General features: G+C 59.2%; 1 protein-coding gene across 2 annotated transcripts in view; it reads left to right on the top strand.

The window, feature by feature from the left end:
- The window catches only part of OTOF (otoferlin), an 86,593-nt gene that overhangs the window by 31,006 nt on the left and 36,542 nt on the right, over window positions 1-19,045 (top strand). For both annotated transcript variants that reach the window (XM_028515244.2, XM_028515243.2), the window contains exons 4-6: window positions 4,093-4,192; window positions 6,771-6,952; window positions 18,437-18,510. In XM_028515244.2, the coding sequence (XP_028371045.1) occupies window positions 4,093-4,192; window positions 6,771-6,952; window positions 18,437-18,510 (356 nt within the window). The remainder of the gene's footprint in view (window positions 1-4,092; window positions 4,193-6,770; window positions 6,953-18,436; window positions 18,511-19,045) is intronic.

The following is a 19,045-nucleotide window of genomic DNA, read 5'->3' as shown; positions in this document are numbered from 1 at the left end:
CTTGGAAAATGGGCCCCTCACCCAGTGCACAGTCCCAGGGGCTGCAGGGAGGAGGAAGAAACGGGGAGTGAAGGGAAAAAGGGTCCTGGTCAGGGCCAGGGGGACCCCCCCCCCCCGTGGGCTCGGCTCAGCCCTGTTTTGAGTCAAGTCCTTCAGGACCCTTGGACTTCCCTGTGAGGACCAGGTGTTGGGTCCAGAGGGTCTTATGCTTCCCCTGCCTGTCCAGGACCCCGGGGGGATGGCCTGACCCAGGTACCCGTCTCCAGGGTCCTGAATAATTCAGGAGCCAGGGCAGCGGTGGAGGCCTGGCCGCCGTGGGCACCTGACACCAGCTCCCGGGGGGAAGGCAATGAATTATTGACAGGTCCCGGTGCCTGGTTGCAGCTCCATTGTGGTCAGTCTGCAGGCCGGCATGTGCCTGAGGCTACTCCCTGATGGCTAATCCCTGGGGAATCCTCCCTGGGGGCCAGCGTGGCCCCCTGGGCAGCTGTGAGCTCTTTAGGGGATGCCCTCTTTGTGGTGGGGACCCTGGGTGGGTCCCATAAAGGAGGCTGTCAGAGGACCGCAAGGTTGGGTCCCAGCTCCTTTGCCTAACAGACGGGGGAAACTGAAGCTCAGAGAGGGCCCTGGCCCAGGGTCACACAGCGGGGTCCTCTACCCAGACCTCCTGGGCCCCACCCTCCCAGGCAGCTGCTCCGAGCTGCCCCGCTCCAAGGAGGAGAGGCGACAGGCAGACCCCACTGAGTTTGCAGCCAGACTGGACAAAGGGCAACCAGGCTGGAAGGGGTTGCCTGGGGAGTCACCATGCACCCCGAAGTCAGGGCTCCCCTCCTGTCTGTGGAGGAGACTGAAGGGCCCATTTCGTTGAAAGCAGTGCTGAGGACTGAGGCACATGTTTGTGAAATCTGCATTTTCACAGCGAGCATCGTTTCTGCTTAGACAGCACATTTGCAGACCTGCAGGAAGAGCGAAGGTTTATAAAATGCTCTTCTTCATACTTTACATAACAGAGATAATATCTATTGCCCATTTCAAAGAATACTATTTTTTATCTTTGTTTGATGGAGGTTGGGGTCCCTGTTAGGAGTGAAAACTCCCCTGTTTTAGGGGGTGGTGACAAGCTTATTCTCTCTGCCACGCTGGCGTCTAGCCCCACCCTCTGGGCCTGGCTCTGTGAGGCTGTGCCTCTGCCCCCAACGCCCATCCCGCAGAGGAGGCCAGCCCTGCAGGAGCCACTGGCAGCACGCGGAGAAGGGGCTGACAGCCAAGTGTGCGGTGTTAGAGGAGTTTCACTGGAGTGCTCTCCCGGCCACACAGCGCAGCGAAGCGAGTGCCATCACCTCCTTTGGGGAGATGGATAAAAAGCAAGGCTCGGAGAGCTTAGGGAACTGGCCCAAGTCACACAGCTGCCAGGTGGTGGACCCCACCTTAGACCCCACTCTGTCTGACTCCAGAGCGCCTGCTCTTTGTGCCGTCTACACTGCCTCCCTTTAGGGGCGGCCCTAGTCTGTGTGCACATGGGGAGGCTTGGGTCAGGGCGTGAGGGGCAGGGAGGGCGGGGGTTGCCAGAAGGCAGACCCGGGCTTCCTGTGTGACAAAAGTAGTGGCAGCATGGACTAGCTGTCAGAGTAGCTGCTGGACGGTGGGAACCCACGGGGGTGGGTGCCAGGCAGGGGCTGAGAGCATGTGTCAGGAGGGTGTTTAAGGGACTCCTTCCTAACAGAACGCTGGACAAGCCCTCCCCTTGGGTCCCTCTGGAGTCTAAAAGTCTGAGACACGACCTTAGTTAAGGCTGGGAGGCACCAGAGGCTTCTCTGAGCACTCGTGGGGGAATAGCTCCACCCTGCCCCCTGGGGGTGTCTTGTCACATTGCAGCATCTCTGCTTGTCCTCTGGGGCACCTGCTAGGGAAGGCTGTCACTGGGTTCATCAGGGGCCTCACGGCTCCTAGTGGGACTAAAACAGCCTCAAGTTCTAGCCAGCAAAGAGCAGCCGTAGAACAAGAATTCTCAGAACAAGAATTCTCAGCGTGTTTCCCCCTCTCCCTTGCCGTCAGCTGCTGCAGCAGCAGAAACACACATTCTCCGGCCCCACCCCCCTGTGAATCAGATGCCCTGAGGTGGGGCCGGGGATGGGCCAGAGCTGTATCCTACCAGCTCCCGAGAGCGGAGGTGCTGGGTGTGAGTCCCAACTCTGGGCTCAGCAACCTCCTGTGGGGAGCCTGAAATTGGCCAGGCTTGTGGCCGGGGGGCGGGGTGGGGGTGAGCAGTTGCAAAAGCTACAGGTCAGGCCCGCCCTTCCCCTCCCCCAGCTACTCATGAAACACTTGCCAGTGCAACCGGGCAGGGGTGGGCCCCGGCCACCTGTGCTTTAACAGGCCCTGCAGACGAGTCTGTGCATGCGGCTGTCTGACCCACTGACTTGGGACCGGAAGAGGGGAGGCTGCAGAAAGGCCAGGGCGTGCCTTCAAGCCCGAGGTCTGCTGTTAGAGTGTCCGCACTGAGCAGATGCTACCAGCTCGCCTCCCTCTCTTTAGAAGGACAAAAGGAGACTCGGGGCAATGGCTTGGGGGTCCCCGGAGCCCCCGCTGGGCGGGCGCTCCTCTCTGTGCACTGCCTGAGCTGGGGGGAGCCTTAAGGCAGGGCTAGGGCTGAGAAGCTCCTAGGAGCCGTGCCAGGCTGCAGCGGGGAGGAATGGTATGAACAGTTGTGCCCTCAGGGAGGGAGGGCGAGCTGGCAGGTGGGCTCCAGAGGGAAGCCCTTCCTGGTCACCCGGCATGGCTGCTCCCACGTGGGCGCCGTGCCTGTTAAGTGGGAATTGGCCCGATACCTCCCCTCACCCGGACCTGCCATTCATGAGCTGCGTCTCGTCCTGTGTTTTCTCTCTGCCTCACCTGTCTCCTGGGTAAATCGAGGGCAGCACCAGAAGACCCCGAGCCCCATCCAGTGCTCACGCGCTGTGGGGGCCCTCCCCAGCTTTCGTCCCTTCGCCCGGAAAAGGCGTGTCTGTGTTCATCGACCGCACCTGGAGCCGCCCCGCGGGGAGGTCGCTCTGAGTCCCCGTTCTCCCCCAGAGCACGAGCCTTCAGACTGCAGGGTGCAGCGGAGTTCAAGGCGACTCCATCAGCGTTGATGGGGGTCCCACTGTTGTTCATTAACTCAGCCAGCAGATATTGGGGTTGCCAGTGCACCCAAAGTATCACATAGAGGCCGGAAACAGAAAACAAAGCGCTGGCCCAGAGACACGCACAGTGTGGGGCACGGTGTCCCCCCTCCGTGACACCCGGGCTGCGTTTGCAGTGCTGTGTGCCGGGCACCCGGATGTGACACATTTGTCATGGAGAGTTACAGGACTGACATCCTGTAAACGACTGCTCTGTGAAGGAGGGGTTGTTAGCTCATCTTCGGAGAGAACTGGGGCTGGGTGACTGGCTGGTAAGGGGCAGAGCTGGGTTGCAAATCCAGTGCCTCTGACTTCAGATATGCGCTCCTCACAGCCTTGTGCTGCCTCTCCCCTGGGGGCGTGGGGGTCCCACAAGCAGATGGGTCCTCCCTCTGGAAGATGTTGCAGAATGGTGGTGCGGGCATCACTATGGATGAAACAGGGTCCAGTGAGCCAGTGGTGTCATGGGGGCACAGACGCTGGTCACGGTTAGGGAGGTCGAATGTGAAGAGTGGCTTATGTGTACAGGAGCCTCCGTCCCTTCCCCAGCAGCCCCTGTGCTGGACATCTGGCAGCTGCTCTGCAGGGGCTCAGCTGAAACCCGATTCCACATATCCGAGGGGCTAAAGGCTGTACCATTTACCCTGTCTCCTAGTCTGTGACCATCCCGCCAGGAGCTCACTGCCCTTGGGCTCCCCCAGGAACTCGGGCCCACGCATATACCACAGGCAGTTGTCGGGGGTTGCACACCCTCCTGGACATGCAGCCCTGGCTCCGAGGCCATCTCCCACAACCCTGGCCCGGGGTCTGAGCAGGCCCACCTCTCTCCGGCCCTCTCGTCTCCTTCCCGGACACTCACAGCCTCTTGGGATGTCAGCTCCTCACTCTGGCCTCTTCACCTGAAACCGCCATGTCCCCCTGCCACTCACAGGCTCATTGGGACCTTCCGCATGGTGCTGCAGAAGGTGGTGGAGGAGAACCATGTGGAGGTGACCGACACGCTGATTGACGACAACAATGCTCTCCTGAAGGTGGGTGTGCCCCCGGTCCCCAGACTTGCCCATTGTGGGGGCTCCTCCCCACACACAGAATGGTCTGGGGACACGCCTTCTGGATTGAGAGGTGACTCAGGTCAGACTCTGCCAGCGTCCCTCTGCCTGGTGACTGAGGCCAGAACCCTCAGGGTATGGCCCCGTCTGCTGTCCCAAGGTGGACACCGCAGCAGCCCACTCTTCTCTAGAGTGCAAGAGAATGGCGACTGCGGACACCCTTCCTTCCCCACCGAGGGCTCCTTCCACGCGGACCCAGCTCAGGAATCACCAGTGGGGTCTCCCTGGTCATCCGAAGGCCAGGCTAAGCTCTGCTGGCCACTCCAGGCATGGTCTCCTTCACCACACTCTTGGCTCCTCTCTAAGACCAGCCATGCTGCGAGGGCAGGGACCGCACCTCCGTTCCATTTGTCACACCCCATCCCAGCACTTCTGAATGAGCACACGTGCACCAACAAGGTGCAGTCTGTCGGCACCTGACACGCATGCTAACCCGGGAAGGAAGGAAAGCATTCTGCCTGCCCAGACCCCGGGCTCTGCTCTGAGGCACCCGCCCCCTTGAGTTCATTTATGTCCACTCTCGGGCTTGGTGGTAAGAAACACGGCTGCTCAGTACGAACCTTAGTTAGGCTACTCACTAACTGTGTGACTCGGGCAGGTGACATGTCATCTACAAAGGGAGCAAAGTGATAGTATCTGCTTCACGGGATTGTTCAGAGGATTAAAAGAATACACAGGAAGCACTTAGAACAGCTAAGCACATAGTAAGTGCTCAGTTAATATACAAGCCATGATCTCCTAACCCCAGCCTGCCCATGTGTAAAATGGATCTGGACCAGGGTCCCTCCCCCGGGTCCCGTATTGGGCAGCCCTAGGTTGTAGCCGGCAGAACAGCCTCGGAAGGCAGCACTGCAGCCCCAGGGAGCTGCACTGGCTGGAGCCCGCTCTGGGCACCGTCAGCGTGGGGCAGAGCTTCCCGTGGTGCCTTCGTGTGTCAAGACACTTCCCTGCTGAGAGCAAGGAGAGCATCTGGGGCCTCTCTGCTTGGCCCAGCCACGTGGTTCTCTCCGCTGGTAGGTGAGGACGGGGGGTGCTCCTTGAAGTCAGGGGGCTGGGGTGTCAGTCACCCCAGTGAGGAGAGACAGGGTGCAGAGCAAGGTACATACCTGCGGGAATGGAGGACTTGGAAGAGAACCAAGGTGCCTGGAGGAAGAGGACAGAGTGGGGGAAGTGAGACGAGGGGGAGAACGGGGAAGTGGGCAGGGGGGGACGGCCAGCCAGCCCACGCCCTGTGTTCCTAGAATCACGCTTAGGGATTCAGCCACCTGCTGCCCACAGTATGAGGGTGACCCCGATGTCCTGAATGGAAAATGGCTTCGGTCAAGGTCAGACCACTGAGCAACAGTGGGGTCAGCCCTGGAATGCAGGGCTTCCGATTCCAGGCCACCACTTTCCCACCGTGCTGTCTGCCTGGCCACAGCCACAGGCCCGCGCTGGCCCAGTGGGAAGGACGTGGGGTTTGGAGTCAGCAGGCTGGGTCAGTCCAGCTCCAGCACTCCCCAGCTGTGTGACTTAGAGCAAGTAACTAAACCTCTCTGAGCTCAGGAAGGGTAGGTTGAAGTGCTGAGAAGATCAGGTGAGTTTACATCACAGCCTGTCAGCGTGATGCCCGGCCCAGTGAGGGTTCAGAGACTGTGGCCCCCTTTGCTTCCCTTGGGGAGTCTGAGCCTGGGCATTCGGAAGCCCACCCACCGGGTGAAGGGTGCCCGTGTGGGTGTCAGGAACAAGGGAGTGCGGGCCTGCCTGGAGCCCCCAGCACCCAGGCTGGCTGAGAGAGTGACTGGGAGTCCTCCCTGTGCCCCGGGGAGAAGCGAGAGCCGAGAGGAGGAGGTGCGCAGCCCGAGGACACAGAGCAGGAGGCCCAGTCAGGGTTCCTCAGTGCACAGCCTCGGCCCAGGGCTGGGGCCCACTCTCCCCCAGAGGAAATCCCAGGGCACCCCCAGGGCCCTTCCTTTCCAGGGTAGGAGAGTGGGGGTCAGGCAAGCGTGGAAGAGAGCTGACCCCACCCCTTTGGAGGGCGTCGGGGGCTGGGGCTCGTCTCCAGGAGGGCACACTCAGTCCCCATCCCGCATCTCCAAGGAGCCTCGGGAGTGAGGGGAGGTCAGCCCACTTCAGGCAGGCCCCCGCTCCCTGCAGGCAGCCCTGGTGCTTAGGACTCCCAGGGACACTGAGTGATGCTCTTGATTGTGTACACAGTGGACTCGAGACTCCACCCCCAGTCCAAGGTCAACTCTCCAACAGGCCCCTGACCTTGGGCAATGGGGAGGAATAGGGCCAAGAGCGGGAGCATGTTACATGTTGACCCGACTCTGTGCAAAGTTCATCCTTCTGAGCCCCTGTTTTCTCACCTGCTAAGGGGGGGGGAGTAACACACAGCTGGCCTTCCTCCATGGAGATGAGGGCGGGCAAGCACTTGGCCAGCCCCGCAGGGCAGCAGAGCGGGCTGGGCTGCCATTGCTCCTGCCATCCTTGCTGCTCACCACGTGCCTCTCTCCCGCAGACCAGCCTGTGCGTGGAGGTCCGGTACCAGGCCTCGGACGGCACAGTGGGCTCCTGGGATGACGGGGACTTCCTGGGAGACGAGTCCCTTCAGGAGGAAGAGAAGGACAGCCAGGAGACAGACGGGCTGCTCCCCGGCTCCCGTCCCAGCTCTCGGACGCCGGGGGAGAAGAGCTTCCGGAGGTAACAGGCTGGGGCCTCTGGCTGCCCGCTGTCCCCAAAGACATAGGGTAGATGCCTGGTCCCCGAGAAAGGCCCCTTTGGGCCTGACCACGCCTGAAAGAGAACAGGGCTGGGTTACCGGAAAGACATATAAGCGGAGGAAGGTGTTTCTGCAGCAGCCCCCTACTCTGGAAGTCAGCGGGAAGGTGCAGGGTGGCCGGCCCCTGCCCCCTCACAGAGTGGGGGAGGCTGACCGGGCGGCCTGATCTCTCTGGTCAAGACCCAGCGGTGCCAGACCAGCCCCGGCAGCTGGGCCTCCGCCCCTGCCAAGTGAAAGCCCAGGCGAGGTGGCCCCTCCTGCCAGAGCTCAGCCAGGGGTCCTGGTTGGGACCTGGCCTGTCCTCTGTTGAGAACACACGCTGACACCTTCAGTGTCCGGAATTCACACCTGCAGATGTCCTGCCATGCAGGTGACAGGAAGCTGTGTCCAGGCCTGTGCCTTCCAAATGTGTTTTTAAAAAAGAAAAAAAAAAGGAAACACAATATATTCCTCTCAGAGCCCAGAAAGACAGAATCTGGGCTAGTGAATCTGCCTGTAGGCGCCGAGGTCCCTGGGGAGAATGTGTGAGCTGCAGGTGAGGGGAGGGCCCTTCTGAGGAGGGGGCGGGCTCAGAGAGAGGGAGATGCCCCTCCCACTGCAGTCATCTCCCTCCAACCTCCCGCCACCCTTTCTTGTCCACGGAAAATTCATTCAGTTCCTGTCCCCAAAACACACCTATTCTAAATTAGCGGAACTGAATTTGATACTTTTATTGGACACATGTTTTCCTTCTTTGCACTTGAACTGCTCCCCCCACCCAACACACACACAACCACAGACACACGCACACAGACAGGAGCCTAAGAAACCCGGGGGCTGCTGGGGAGTAATACTAATGAGGTCAAATGCCCTGACCTTTGACTTCAGGCATCTGTGAGGAGGGGCACCAGCTGGGAGCCCGCCCTCCTTAGACTCCAGGATGGTGGCGGGGCTGGGGGAGAGTGTGTGTATTGGCCTCAGGAGACCCAGGTCTGAGTCCCAGCTCCGCCTCTGACTAGCCTTGTGACCCTCGGCCAGCCACATTCCATCTCCCATCTCCTCCCACCTGTAACACAGGGCCCAGAACAACATTGTCATTGTTGTCAGGGGAGCCAATGGGATGAGGGAGGGACAGGTTGTCACTGGGGTGCCGAGTGCTGCCCCAGAGAAGGGCTGCTGACAGGCTCTGGGCAGCTGGACAGTCAGAGGGTCAGGAATCTGGTGGGGAGCCAGGGATGCTGACACAAAAGGTGCCATCTGGTCCCTGTCCCCTGTCCCTTGCAGGGAAAGAGCTTGGCAGTGGGCTGAGGCTGCAGGTGGGCTCTGGGAAAGGGCTTTCTGGGGACAGGTTTGGAAGCCACACAAGGGCCACCAACTCTGGGGATGGGTTTGGAAGCCACACAAAGGACCACCAACTGCAGAAAAAGGGGCACTGGCTCTGAATCAGGGGAGCTGAGTTCCCTTAAGTCCCATCCCGACTGCCACTGACTAGCTGAGTGACGCTGGGCAAGTCACTGACCCCTCTGGGCCAGCAACAGGGACGGGTTGAGCATCCTGGCTCGACCCCAACTCCGACATCCTGGGGGATACTCTGGATCCTGGGGGGAGCCACTCTCTGGGAGCGCAGGAGGGTCAAGAGGGCTGCCCACCTGGGCAGCTGCAGCCCAGCCAGTGCCAAGCCAGGCCCTCCCTGCGTCCTACAAGCGTGGGCCAGGGTGTGAATGGAGCTTCTCCTCAGCTCTGGCCACCCCACGCTACACCAAGGGCTCCTCGAGCAAACTCGGCCCCCAGCTGGAGCTTCACAGCGGCCCTGGGCCCGAGAGGGGTGTCCCTCATCTCAGGGTTTCCCCCTCCTCTCAGGCTCTCAGGATTTCAGAGACGGGACGAGTCACCAAGCCCACAGGCGCTTTGCTCTCAGACTCACAAAACAGGGGCTCTGGGCCCTTGCATGTCCGTATATATCCACCTTGATCTCCAAAGACAGACTCAGTACACGCATGCACACACACAAGTGCGCATGTGTTTGCACACACTCACATGCACACACATGCTCCCACTGTGTGAGGCCAGGGAGCTGCACACACAGCTGCTCTCTGGGCTCTGCTGCCGCCACCGCCCTGGAGCCACATCTGAGAGAGGACAGAGAGAGGAGCCCCAGCGTTTATCTTGCAACTGCCCTCTAGCGACTTGGGGCGTTCCCGTGGATTCCCTGTATTCTAGACTCTCTCTTCTCATTTTCTCCACCCTCCGGGCCCTCCTGCCCCCCATGGTCCCGCCTCCTTCCACCCAGCTCTCTTCCCTGGTGTCCCTGGGAATGTAAGGGGGGGTCCTGCTGGGCTCCTCTCTGCCGTGTCCCACCTTGGGGGGTCAGTGGGAAACACTCTTCTTGTTCTCTTTATGGCTCATCCTCTCACTCTGGTGGGGACCTGTGGGAGCCAGGTACCTCCCTCCTACGCCTGGGGCCGGAGGGCAGCGGGGCACGTGTGCGGGGCTGCGGCTCCGGCAGAGAATCGCATCAGGTCGGTGCCCTGGGGTGTGCACAGGTGTGTGTGCACACGGTGACACACCCAGACTCACCCCAGGCGTGCTGCTTTACCAGCTCCTCTGCCCCCCTCTGCCCTCCCACCCCTTCATCGGGCTGCACTCCAGGGGTGCAGTAGCCCCCAAACAGCTGAGAGGAGCCAGAGTCAGGGTCATGTTGGAAATGTGGGGTGAAGCAGTGCTCAGCAGGCTCCTCCCAAACCCAGCCGCTTCACCTGGGGTTGGGGTCCCCTCCATCCCCCATCCAGGGCCGAGCGCCCACCTGAGGCCCACCTGGCACCATGAAGCACTTGGGTGCCAGCAAACTCTAGATTCCCCCAGCAGGTGCCATGCTGATTCTCAGCCCAGTGGCTGCTTTTAACGGTGCACACGGAGCCCAGGGGATGGGGGATGAAGGAAGGCCAAGTGGCCACAGAGAGAGCGCGCCGGCCGAGGAACGGAGCTTCCCCAGCTGGGCCGCGGCAGTAAAACACGATGTGGACTCTGGGGGAGAACTCGGGCCTGTCCAGGGCTGCACGAAGAGGTCCCCTAGCGACAAGGAATGCCTTGGGGTCACGTGCTGCCCCCACTGCTGTGGCTGAGTGACTGAGGGCCAACTGGGCCTCAGCTCCCTCCTTTGGAAAGTAGGGCAGCAGTGAGAGATGCCTTGTGAGATGGATGGACTCGATATGACAGGGTTCTCACACGGGGCCTTAGTACTGATGTCGGTCGTAGTCAGATCAGTGGCTGCGGTAAAATCATAGGGCATTCTTTCCTCACAGAGAGTCCTTTACCTTTTTTCTTCTTTCCACGCCCAGAGTGTGGGCCCAAGTGCAGCCCCTCTGCTGGCCCAGCCGCCCGGAGTGTGTGAGGAGGGCGTGGGGTGGCTAAGTGCCGGGTGGCGTGTGCTGTGCGCGGGTTGTGGGTACCCGAGGGGCCCTGGCCAGCTGTGTGCTGAGAAGCCCCTCACTGGGCCAGCCTGACACCTGTCTGCGGTTTCAGAGCAAACCCCCCTGGGGACAGAGGAAAAGCGTCCTGTTTTATCCCTCAGCTACCCAGATTCCACCCTCCCGCCCGCCCTCGCCCTCTGCCGGCTAATACAGCTCCCATTCCGGCTCCTCTACTGCAGAGATTTTTGAACTTTTCAGGGGTAGAGCATTCTCTTTTTTTTAAGATTTTATTTATTTTTAGTTTTAGAGGGAAGGGAGGGAGAAAGAGAGAGAAAGAAACATCAATGTGTGGTTGCTGGGGGTCATGGCCTGCAGCCCAGGCATGTGCCCTGACTGGGAATCGAACCTGCGAACTTTGGTTCGCGGCCTGTGCTCAATCCACTGAGCCACACCAGCCAGGGCGGTAGAGCATTCTTTAAAAAACACTAACAAGCAAACAAAATTCCCTCAAGATCTGCATCAGTAAGTCAGAGGAAGGCGGCCCTGCCAGGACTAAGGTGAGGTCAGCAAACCTCCCACTCAGGCCCCATTCTCGAAAGCTCCTTGGAGCCCGTGCCCCACACAGCTCTCAGCGGGTCCCAGTGGCGGCTGAAGCCTGACCCACGGAGGCCCAGCCGGCCCAGGGCCGGAGCGGGGCTGCTGAGACTGTCAGCGCCCCTTCTCCGTCCTCCACTCAGTGGTCTCAGCCGACAGCGGCACCTGAGACCTTCGGGAAGGGTCACAGACTCACTAGCCGGCATAGTGGAAGGGTGACCGAGCACAGCTGGGTTCCAGCCGCCATCTGCCCGGGCCTCTGGGTCCTGAGCGGTTGGAATGTGAGGTCTTGTTCGCCTGGGCAAGGCTGAGCCAGGACAGAGTGTGAGGAGAGAAAGAAACTGCTTACTGTTCCTTGCTTTCTTGTCTTGATCCTCATTGCCACAGCATCAGGGAAGCACTGAGAGAACATTCCAGAAGGGTTTCTGGAAGTCCCCCCAGGGGCCTCCGTAAAGTGGGAGAGGAGCGCCATTCTTGCCCTGTTCTGAGCCCGGGAGCAATAGCTCACTCGCTTTTGCACGCCCAGAACCTGCCTGGCCCGGCTTTCTTCTCAGGGCCCCTCGGGGCACCCTTCACGCAAGAGCACACCTACCTGCCCACTGGAGGGGACCCGGGAGGAGTAGGGTGGCTCAGGCCTGGAGGGTGGCCAGGCTCCTCTAACTGAGCTCCTTGAGGCGGCCATGACCCGCATCCAGAAGTCTCTAGGCCCCGGGGGTGGAGGAGACCAGCTGACACCGGAGGCCCCTGCCCTCACTGGGGTTCCAGGTCCCTCTCTCCCCAGCCCTGTCGAACCCTGCCCTGCAGGCTCAGGTGTGCTGAAGTGAGAGGCTGGGGGCGAGGGACTCTGGGAAAGGAGGCCCCCGGGGAGCTGGGCATCAGCAGGCCAGGGGCTAAGTCTGCAAGCGCCTCTGGTCCACACCCTCTCACATGCATCCCTTGTCTCCTCATTTCTTCTCCCTGCTCAGCAAAGGCAAAGAGAAGACCAAGGGAGGCAGAGATGGCGAGCACAAGTAGGTGTCCCAGGCCAGGGCGGAGCCCACGGGGCTCGAAGCGTCCCCGCCACAGGGTGCGGATGTCGGGGTGGCCCGTGCCAGAGGGCTGAGTCACGGGCCGTCCTGGTGGAGCCAGCACCAGGGGATGGCAGGGCCAGGGGGTGAGGGACAGGGAGGAATCGGGGTGGGGGCGGGCAGGTGGCTGGGCCTTCTGGTTTCCACTCCCTCCTCCCTCCTTTCAGAGCCTCTCTTCCTCTCCCACTTCCCTGTCGGCCCCCACCACTGCGAGTCAGGTGTCCCTGTGTGGGAGGGTGTGGCCGAAGTCAAGGGAGCCGTGGAAGCCTAGGAATCCAGGCAGGGCTGGGCAGGTGGACACGCAGCCCCAGAGGCCCAAGGAGGACAAACTCTGGGGCCCGTGAGGCTGCAGGGCGGTAGCCAGGGCAGGAAGCCCCAGAAAGTTCAGGAGAAGCGACCAGCCTCTAGGAGTCCTCACCATCTCCATCCTGCAAAGGCTTCCTGGGGGAGGGAGAGATTGGGTGCTGTCTGAGAGGGGAGACGAGGAAGGGACCCCGGATGAGAGGGGCAGCCACAGCGGGCAGGAAAGGCTCAGGGCCTGCGGGTTGGTGTGGGTCTCACAGGTGTCCCCAGAAACCCACGTCATCTCAGATCCTCTCTAGCATCGCGGGGAATCCACAAGGTCAGGTGCAGTTCAGGCTAAGCGTGCCGGAGGGGCCTGTGGCCCAACACCCTTTCCTACGGCTGACAAATCGGAGCCCTGGGGAGGGGAAGCGACTTGCCCCAGAACAGGGGCAGAGCTGGCCCCGAAACCCAGGGATTTCACCTTTTCCCAGAGTCTGCCATAGACCCAAGGAGTTTCCAGCACTCTGAATTTAACTTAGTTCTCCAGACGTCCCAGCGAGAGCTGAGAAGCCAGGAGCGCGGTCGTTATTTTCCAGACAGGGAAACTGGGCCCCTGAGGTATCGAGAGCTTTGCTTAAAACAGTGATCCTAATAAGTTAAGAATGAGTGGGCACAGGATGTCACGGGGACAGAGGGATTGTGTGTACATAGGGGTCTGAAGGGACCTGCCCCGGCATGGGCGTGGGGCATCTGCTTGCGTCAAGATCCTGGGCAACTCAACCTTATTCGTTGCTTTCACAAAAGCATGTCGAGTTCCCGCCCGAGGGCTATGCACAAGCAAACGCCTGATTCCAAGGTGATGATGCCTCGTGGGGGGAGCTCAGGCCCAGAGACCTGAAGGGTCCAAGCAAGGGCAGGAGACTCGGGCCCAGCATGTGCCAGGCCTGGAGGGGGCGCTAGGGAGCCGAATCCTGGGGGGTGTGGGGAGATGATAGCAGACACTGAGCTCCCCTTCTTAGGGAAAGAGTTCAAAGAGTTGGGCACTTCAGTTCCTCATGGACACTTAGCCACGAAAGGCCTCTATGGGACAGGAGTGACCGCTCTGTCCCCCAGACTCCCAGGCTGAGGGCAGCCATGCTCTCTAAGGCCCCTTCTTGATTTGCAGCTCCCAGTCTGTCCCGGGCCAGCTTATCCCCCAGGATTCAGACTGGCCTGACCCCTGGTCCACCCCCAGACGGACTAAGGGGTGTCTCACAGTGCGGGCACACAGTAGGCCCACTGTCAATGCTGGTTCATTCTCATCTCTTGCCATGAGATTAAGTAAACTGGCATTTACTATTCTAATTTTAAGGTGTAGAGCCTTAGGGCAATTAAAAGGGTAGGAAAATGGGATTTCTAAGAGGAGATTAAACAAGTCAAAACTTGTTTCTAACCTAACACGTGGCTTTGACCTGCCACCTGAGAGCACATTCGGGAGACAGCAGGGCAGGGCTGCAAGGGGAGCTGTCCGACTGGAACAGGGTGCACACAGTGGCACCGTGCAGGCCACGCACGGAGTGGCGCTGGGGGCTCTGAGGATGGCCCGGCTTGGGGATGGTTAAGGAGTGAGTGTACCGAGTCAAGCCCCGGACCTAGCCGGGAGAAAAAGTGTGGGGGCTGGTTTAATTCCCTGGAAGGTCGTCGTGTGGCAAAGCTCTCCATGTCTGTCTCCCCTGAGGAGAAGCCAGTGGAAACGAGTACAAGTTGCAGTAGACAGAACTCGAGAATGGAGCCATGAAGAATCTCTTTCTCCTCGTAAGGATGCGAGATCCTGGGGCGGGCTGGTTTGGGGAGATGGGAAACCTGTTCCCATGATGCTGTCTGCTTGGGCCGTGCAAGGGGCTGGGTCACTGGGGAGGGCTGAGCGGCCGAGTCCCCTGGCAAACGGGATGAGTACGCCAAGGGCGCAGGTACCGAGAGGCTGGCTTGGAGACAGGGTCTTGTGTAAAAGGTCAGCTGTCCGACCCAGGTGTGGAAAGACATTCAAAACTAACTGAAACTCAACACACTTTGAAAGATGACTGTAAAAGCTGCAATTATGAAATTAGCTGTACTGGAGCATGGAAAATAAGAGAAATAAGCCCACAAAGGAGCACTCGGAGAACATTTCCCCAAGGTCTGAACATGTGGCCGTTGAGATGATCCAGAGAAGACCCCAAGACTCTGCTTCTATTGGGCAGAATGTTGCTTCCCCTGCGGCCTAAGCTCACAACACTGAGCTAGTCCTGCCTGACTAGCAGAAGGCAGAAGCCCCGGGCGGCCACGGCAGCTGTTCCTTCTCAGTCTCACGCCTCTAAGTCACAGCCTCCAGAACAACGGAGACCAAACTAGCAGGACCCAGCCCAGGACATTTAGCTTGGCCAGTTCCCAGTCATTACGAATACCAGGAGCTCCGGGGCATCACCCACCACGACATCTTTTTGGACCTGAGCCACAGAGTCACTGGATCTATAAATGCAAAAAAAGTTTACAATGAATGAACTAACTTTAAAATCTCCTCTCTAGAGAAACATTGCAGTCTAAGCTGTAAGCGCACAGCATTCTGACCTGGATGAATCCTGGAATGGGGAAGCCTGTACATGATGGTAAATCCTTGGAGAGTCCTAGAAGCTGACCGCCCCTGGCCCTGCTTCTCCTGCTTTCGTGCAGCCATGAAACAAGGGGCCACTGGGTTGCAAAGCAGTTCTTCACTGAGTTGGTTGTTGGCTTTCTTACAAGAAAGCCAACATTATATCTTAGTACCTGGAGAACCCAACTAGACCAAATGCAGGATTTCATTAAAAAAACAAAAAAACCCTCAGTAACCTAATCAACAAATCAGATCTAAAAAGAAAAAACTGTCTTTCACACAAGTGGATAATCTTCAATTTTCCCTGGTTAAGTGAACATTTACTTCAAAAATGACCTCTGCCCTTTGCCAAGAGAAGCAAGTGTGTTGTGATGAGCATGAAAACCTTTTTCCGTAGTGAACTCCAGAGGTGTCATCGATCTGAAAACGACACAGGGCCGTGGTGGCTGATGACATCATGCACTAGTGCCCACAGCACAGACGACCTGAAGAGCGGGTCTCAGTGAGACAGCGAGAGGCACAGAGCCTCCGGTGAGAACCTGGGAGTTCACTCACCCGACAGGCCCTGCGTCTGTCACGAAGGGGCCAGTCATCATTTGGGATGTGCTCAGGCACGCACTTGAGGTGGTTCAATTGTGCAGGATCCGGGGAGAGGGGCTTCTCCTTTGCATTGCCCCAGGGCCTGGTAGAGACTGGTTGGGTAAGTATAGTAGGCCTGAAGGTCTCGGTCTTTGCTTCCAAATACGCTTGTTTCAAGGAATAAAGTAACTTTTGGCTTCAAGGGCCGTAGCTGCCCAAGGGAAGCCCAGACCCTTTTCCACTTGGGTGGGTCTTTGGGGCCATCATCAAAAAGCTACAATTCTCTGGAACCTGCACCCACTCTGGCCTTCAGCCTGCCAGGCGACATCCCGTCCCAGGATGCCCCGAAGCCAGCTTCTCTGGGCAGGGCCTGCTTCTTCCCTAACTCATGGCTTTGACATACCATCTGAGAGCACTTTTTGGGGTGGGGGGTGGGGGGTGGGGTATGCATTAGAGTGAGGGGATGGGGTAGGGAGCTGTCCGACTAGAACTGCTGCATGTAGTGGCACCGTGTAGGTCACACACGGAGTGGGGCTGGGGACTCTAAGGATGGCACAGCTCAGGAATGGTCAAGGAGTGAGTGTACCAAGTCCAGCCCAGGGTCTTCCAGGAGACTCCTGGGTAATCTAGGAAAGAACAAGGCTGGGAGGAAGGAATCCCAGACACGGAGACAGGAAGCAGAGTGAGGGCCCACACTGGGTGCACGTCCCGTTGCAGGGGTCAGAGTGCAGCCCTGCTGTATGACCACCAGGCAAGGAGGAATCACACCGGAGGGCTCAGGGCAGGCCAGGCAGGACAGTCCCCTTCTCGCCATCACATAATTGTTCCTCATGGGTTAACTGATCTGCTCAACATTATGTCACCAGTAATTTAACATTGAGAATGGGTTCTTCCAAAATGCGTTCATGCCCAGATTATTTTTGAATGAGCCCCTCCTCTGTAAACACAGGCACGGTCTATGGCACTCTTCACAGATGGCGTCCGCATCTGAACATTGTGCTGGCACATGCAGGCCCTGGGGGCTCTCTGCCGAAGTGCAGGGTGGTCGGGATGAAGGGACGCGTACTCACAGAGCGTGCAATGCCACAGCATCCAGGATGCGGTGGAAATGCGGCTGAGCCCCCGAGACAGGGGCTTTGGGCTTCCACCCCAGCTCTCTGAGCCTGAGGTTTCCCGTGGGTTGATGAGAAGCGTCTGTCCCTCCCGGGGCTGCTGTGAATAGGAAACGAGCAAACATCTGGAAAGCCATTGGCCCACAGTAGTTGCTCAAGGAAGATTATGGAATTTCTGTAGGCTATTTTATATATCTGACATATCCCCTTTTTAGAAGGGAGAAGCTTTTAAAAATACCTCCAAGGCACCCATTTTCCTGTTCGAGAGCACCTTTCCTCCCCTCTCCTCCCTTATCACGTCCCAGAAAGCAGGAGGCTACAGAGCGCAGACAGGTGGGCGTCGCCCCAGCCTTCTCTCACCTGCCTGACGCCTTTTTAGGAAACCATGAACATGCTAGTGCTCCCTAAATTGTGAGCCGGTGCCCTGTGGAAAGGGTGGTTCTCGGTTGCCCTCTCGCCGGGAGACAGACACACACCTCTCCATGTCCTGCCCGGAAGATGAAGAGCAAAGCAAAGGCCTGGCGCTAGGATGGGGCCAAGTTTGGGGGATGAGGGTGGCTCTGCAGCCCTGAGGGGAGAGGCTTGAGGTTTCTAGGCCATCTCCCCAAGGACGGAATGGCTCCCCTCCACCTCACATGGACTGGCATAGACAGCAGGGGTCTCGGGAACCATAGTCAAGCCTCCACGGGGAGACATATGGCCCAAAGATGGTGGGCCCTGCTCTAGGTGAGCTCAGGGTGGGAGCCCACACCTCGCCCAACTTGGGCCCACTGGATGACAGGGCCACACCCAGGAGGAGGGACAATGGGAAGTGGAGGGTCAGGTATCCAGCTAATGCAACATTCATGGGGTAATGGAATACTGCACTTTACCCCCTGCGGATCCTACTCCTGGTCCCTCCTGGCACCAAGGATTACAGGCTCGGCTGCAGGGACATCACTGAAGGGACAGTGAGGACCCCTGACCCCTTCCCTCAGCCCCCCTGACTGCAGGGCCCTTCTCCTGAGGGCACAAGGCCACACCAAGCCAGAGGAAGAGGTAGGAACTATGGAGTCTGCTGTAGGTTTCCGGGGGTCTGGTAGAAGCCAGGACTCTGCCGTGAGAGGGGACAGACCAAAGGGGCCTTTTTAAAGCCGGGACCAAAGATAGATGGGAAATAGCCTATCTCTTCCTTTTCACTGGGGACCAAGGGGAATCTTGGGGCACAGGGAGGTCAGGAGAGGCAGGGCAGGCTTTGAGCACCAGGGCCATCCGAGCAGCCAGCAGCTGGTTTCGACCACATCTCCCAGGTCCTCGGCCTCTGCCCCTCTGAATCCTGTTCCTGACCTCTGTTCTGAAGCTTTGTCTCCGGTCGCCTGGCTTTCTTTCCACCCACTCGCGGTGGGGTGCAGGGACAGGGGGGAGGAGGTTGGGGGCACTGGGGAGCTCGGAGCTCTAAGGCTAGACTGAAGGGGCTGAGATCAGCCCAGGATCCTAAGGGGCTCCACTTGAACGGTGCTTTCCAGCTGAGGGCCACCTTCTCTGGTCGCTGGGGCCACGACCTGCTCCTCTGGTGTGAAGGAGGAAGTGGGGGGTGGGGCTCCTCTGCCCCTCATGGCTCCCGGTTCGGGAAGCTTGGCCCCCCGTCTATTTCGGTACCAGCAGGTGAGAGGCTGGGGCTTGGATCTCCTTTCCCTTGTGTGTTCTCTTGGGGTTTGCTCTTCTGTGTTCGTGTGTCTTTCTCCTTGCCTCAATTCCCTCCACCTCCTTATTCTGGCGGCTCCTCTCACAGAGCCGGGAGGAGCGTGTTCTCCGCCATGAAGCTCGGGAAGAACCGGCTCCACAAGGAGGAAACCCAAAGACAAGGTACGACGCGTGCCCCTGCCCACGGTCCCGCCATCTCTGCGCATGTGACCGTGACCAAACCCCTCCCTTCTGCAGGCAGCGCCCCAACGGGCTCTCCTGCGATTGGCTGGTAGAGTCACCTGGGTGGGGCCTGGCCTCCCATTGGCTGGCGGAGGAGCCGCATCTTATCAGTGGGCCTCAGGGAGGGTCGCTCGGAGGGTGGGGGTGTCATGGGCAGCACTGCTGGTCTAAAGCGGAACGTAGCCCCCTACCCAGCTGGCCTGTTTATGAAAGGCTCCTCCTGCCCTCTGCTCCCACTCTGTGCTCTCTGTAGAGAAGCCTGGAGATTTCTCATTAGAGGAGGGGATAACAAAACACAAAATTTGTCTGGTCCATTCCTTATTTCTGGGGGGAAACCTAAGTCCCCGAGAATGCTTGCCCAGCGGCAGGAGTCTCTGTCCTGCCTTTTCCTCTCTCACCGGGCTGCAGGGAACGCCCTGGGGAGAGAGGCAGGGTGGGCCCTGGAAGCTGGAGGGGCCTGTGGCACTGGTCCCCC

The sequence above is a fragment of the Phyllostomus discolor genome, chromosome 6 (assembly GCF_004126475.2).
Source record: "Phyllostomus discolor isolate MPI-MPIP mPhyDis1 chromosome 6, mPhyDis1.pri.v3, whole genome shotgun sequence".
NCBI lineage: Eukaryota > Metazoa > Chordata > Mammalia > Chiroptera > Phyllostomidae > Phyllostomus > Phyllostomus discolor.
The sequence above is the reverse complement of the archived record's forward strand: the minus strand, read 5'-3'. Positions and strand labels throughout refer to the sequence as shown.